Raw genomic sequence first — 3,785 nt, forward strand, 5'->3', positions numbered from 1 at the left:
ACTTAGATCAAAATATGAAAATACTTACTAATTCTCTCTCATCTATACCCCGGGGCACATATCCTCTTTGCGACTCAACCGGTATTGTGGTCGAATGAAGTATCCATCTTCGGGTTATGTCCCAATACCAAGTGTAGTAATCTGATTCCCGTGGAGTTGGTTCAATTTGGTTGACAATACAAAAATGCCTATCATTCCATCTGTGTATAAAAGCTTGATGCACGATCATCCAGTTTATTTGTTGGCCTCCTTTCTTTGCCTTCCTCTCTATCTTTTCAACAAATTGCGGAACATGTTGTGCACGATCATATTGTCGAAGCACGCGGGCCGGTACATGTATTTCTACTATCTCCAAACATATAGGAGGAACTCTAGCTCTCCATACAACTTGGTATTCTGTGCATATTAGGGGTAGCTGAGCTAGAAATTGGGTGTAGGGCTCCCATTCCATCTATAATAATTTAATGCAGTTGCATATCAGAATTGGGTTTTCAGTATGTAGAAGAAAAAGCGCATGTTTTCGGTGAGAATTACCTAAAAAATCTTCATACGGTCAAGCTCATTCCGGTAGAAATCCAATTGTCTAGTCGGGGTCTCGTCATAGCATTTTTCGACATTCCATCTACAAAAAATGTTTGTCATACATTTAGTACTACAATGATAACTACAGTTATATTCGCTACATAAAAAATACAATACCTGCATCCCAGTGGAATTTGTCCATCTAATTGTAAATGCGTGCATAGACTCGGCTTCAAATGAAGTCTCTCCCATGCCCATACTTGCAATAAGCTTAGACACCCTTTAAGCTCACTATTTTGCATAAGTGCCACTTTTGACATCTCTCTATATAAATACGCCAAAACGGCACTACCCCACGATTTTGTACCACATGCGTCCAAGTCCTTGAGGAGTGGTAACCACCTAGCATATTCACAATATTCCAATTTATTAAAAATAAGCTAATTAAATGAAATACAGATTCATATTATAAATACACATACCTCGCATGCACTTTATCTTTACTTGAATCTGGAAATAATATAGTACCAATCATGTGCATAATGTATGCACGTGCATGTTGGTCAACCAAAATTTGTGGGGCATCAACAGGCAACGGTACTGAGAAGGTCTCTCTCAACCACTTCAACTTAATATTTCCTCGAGGCATAGGCTCTGGAGCTACACCTAACAACTCCTCACATCTTCGAGGCCATACATCACTATCAGTGCCGGTAATGCACGGACCATCTATACGGAGACCGAGTATCACAGCTACATCTTGTAGAGTAATGGTAGCCTCGCCCATCCGGAAGTGGAAAGTATTGGTCTCAGGTCTCCATCTATCCATCAACGCGGTTAGTAGGGGCCAATCGAGCTTTATCCAATGAAGCTTTGAACAAGTCAAGAAGCCGGCCCGTCCTACAGCTGATATGATACGCTCATCCTCTAACCGCCAACGGCTATGGCTGAGGCTATGATCAACCATAACGATACTCCCTCCTGTCTGTACAGAAAATGATAGTATAAGAATGTAATATTATGTAAATGCAAATATTACAATTATAAAGTAACTGAATTACCTTTGTACAGGATATAATATGTGAACGATGCTGAGCCTGGTCATGTAAGACCTCATCACTAACCGGCCCAGGATCCATGGTGTACAAACCTGCACATACAATTATACACATGTCAATAATCAATCATATAGTAATTCAGTTTCTTTATTAAAGTATATAAAAATAAAAAATGATATAAATTACCAATTAGTTGCTATCTATTGTGTCTAAATGGACAACGAGGTCGAGTATGTCCCGGTTGTTTACAAAGACTACATTTTTTATGCTTGACCACTTCTTCTCGCCCTTGATCCATGGTTCCCCTAATTCGCACAGATCGTGGTCGACCTGCTTGTCTCCGGTACTAAGGTGGAATTATACGTGGTCCATTATATTCAGGCCAATACCGACTATCATCAGGTGGATGAAAACTCTTACTATATATCTTTTGATAGTGAGCTGTTGAATACCAAGGCGCGCAATACCGATTTCTGGGAATTCTAGCACCTCCCGGCTGATTAGAAGAAGCCGCAAGCACATGTGCACAAGGTATTTTTTGGAGTTGTGGTATGTTACATGTGCAAGTGCAATCAACATCAAATAGTTTAACGGTGTAGATACCGTCACAATCCTGTACCTGCCATTCGTTGTCGTTGAATACGGTAATTTGACATGATCTTGCTGCCTCAATTCTTCTATGCAAAATGGACTCATTTTTTGGTGTGTAACGTGTTGTCCAGTCTATGCCATCACCACGCCTTTTGTTGAAGTATGCGTTTAGTTTATAGAATGTTCTTGCAACCAAAGATTGTATTGGCATAGCTCGTGCTCCTTTAAGAACGCAGTTAAAGCTCTCGGAGCAATTAGTCGTCATCATACAAAACCGCACACCCTCATCCTTACATAATGCCCACCGATGCTCGAATTGGGGCTTCAAGTTATTTTCAATCCAATTATGTGCATCTAATGACAAAGACTTGATTTTCTCCCTGCAATGGTCATACACTAATGTGTCGGTTGCACACCCGGCTTGCCACAAAAGATTTTGCAAATTAATATCATCATGTTTTTTCTTGAAATTATCTCTTATATGCCTTAAACAATATCGATGGTGATGTGGTGCACTAAAACCCTCATGTAACGCTCTTATAATTCCTTTCATCCTATCCGAAATAAAGGTAATTATTCTTGGCGCACGGACACTTGGAATCCACTTGTATATAAGTTTAAAAAACCACTTCCAACTAGACGTATCCTCCACCTCCATGACTGCAAATGCTAGAGGAAATAACCCGTCATTTGCATCTACACCGGTAGCTACAAGAAGCACGCCTTTGTACTTTCCATATAAATGTGTACCATCAATACTCAATAGCGGACGACAAAAAGTAAAGCCCTTAATAGCAGGACCAAATGCCCAAAACACGCGAGTGAACCTCTCCATACCCGGTGCAATCTCTTCAGATAATATTTCGTATTCAGTACCCGGATTATTTTGTTTGATAGCTTCAAGATACTGTGGAAGTAATTCATATGATTTTTCCCAATCTCCAAAAATTTTAGACAACGCTTTCCGCCTTGCATCATATGCCTTATATTTAGATATCTTAATCCCCCGCATGTCATATACCCTCTGAAATATCTGACCTGCATTCAGATCAAGTTCAGCTCTAACTTCAGGCATAATTAGCTTACATATATAAGAAGAAGATGTGGAATAATCATCGACATCCACCGACGGGTTGTAACATGTATGAAGTCCGCAATATCTACATATTACAAATTGCCCATTTGATGATTTTCTCACGGCGGCATTTAGCAACCAAGGACATTTTTTATTTCTCTCATCTTGCTCATTTGCGTTCTCTACTTCATTCTTATCGTTAAAGAAGCATTTCACATTGTAGTTTGTTGCATTAGTTTTTACCGGCTTGAATTTGACCCGATTCTTGATGGATCATTCTCGAATTGTAAAGATCAGTGCCTCATTGCTCTCGAATAGATCCCCTTTTTTAAAAGTGAAGTCCTCGGGTCGTTGTAAATTTGGACCAACATCAACAAATCCAGCTTGAGAAGTATTTATCCAATCCTCATTATGAAACTCGTCGGGCAACGGATCTTCAGCTTCCACATAATCATTGTTAACGTTAAATTGCTCCATCCAACGGGCGTCATCATCGATTCCAGCTGCCACATGCATGCTATCAATTTGCACGCCATCTT

The 3,785-nt window shown here is 39.9% G+C and overlaps 1 protein-coding gene across 1 annotated transcript; it reads right to left on the bottom strand.

Annotated features, from left to right (window-relative positions):
* On the bottom strand, positions 1,450-3,246 carry LOC109838414. Its single transcript, XM_020406864.1, has 3 exons — positions 2,139-3,246; positions 1,584-1,672; positions 1,450-1,503 (listed from the first exon to the last, which is right to left on the bottom strand). Exons 1-3 carry the CDS (start codon positions 3,244-3,246, stop codon positions 1,450-1,452), a joined length of 1,251 nt encoding a protein of 416 aa, XP_020262453.1.

Source organism: Asparagus officinalis, chromosome 4, assembly GCF_001876935.1.
Source record: "Asparagus officinalis chromosome 4, Aspof.V1, whole genome shotgun sequence".
Taxonomy (NCBI): domain Eukaryota; kingdom Viridiplantae; phylum Streptophyta; class Magnoliopsida; order Asparagales; family Asparagaceae; genus Asparagus; species Asparagus officinalis.

What these genes read in the sequence shown, in the direction of transcription:
- LOC109838414 (XM_020406864.1), bottom strand. Translation starts at nt 3,246, where the DNA reads ATGCCTGAAGTTAGAGCTGAACTTGATCTGAATGCAGGTCAGATATTT. An exon ending in TGTTGATTGCACTTGCACAT is followed by an intron (nt 1,673 to 2,138) that starts GTAACATACCAC and finishes TTGTATGTGCAG; the next exon opens with GTTTGTACACCATGGATCCT. An exon ending in ATATTATATCCTGTACAAAG is followed by an intron (nt 1,504 to 1,583) that starts GTAATTCAGTTA and finishes CTGTACAGACAG; the next exon opens with GAGGGAGTATCGTTATGGTT.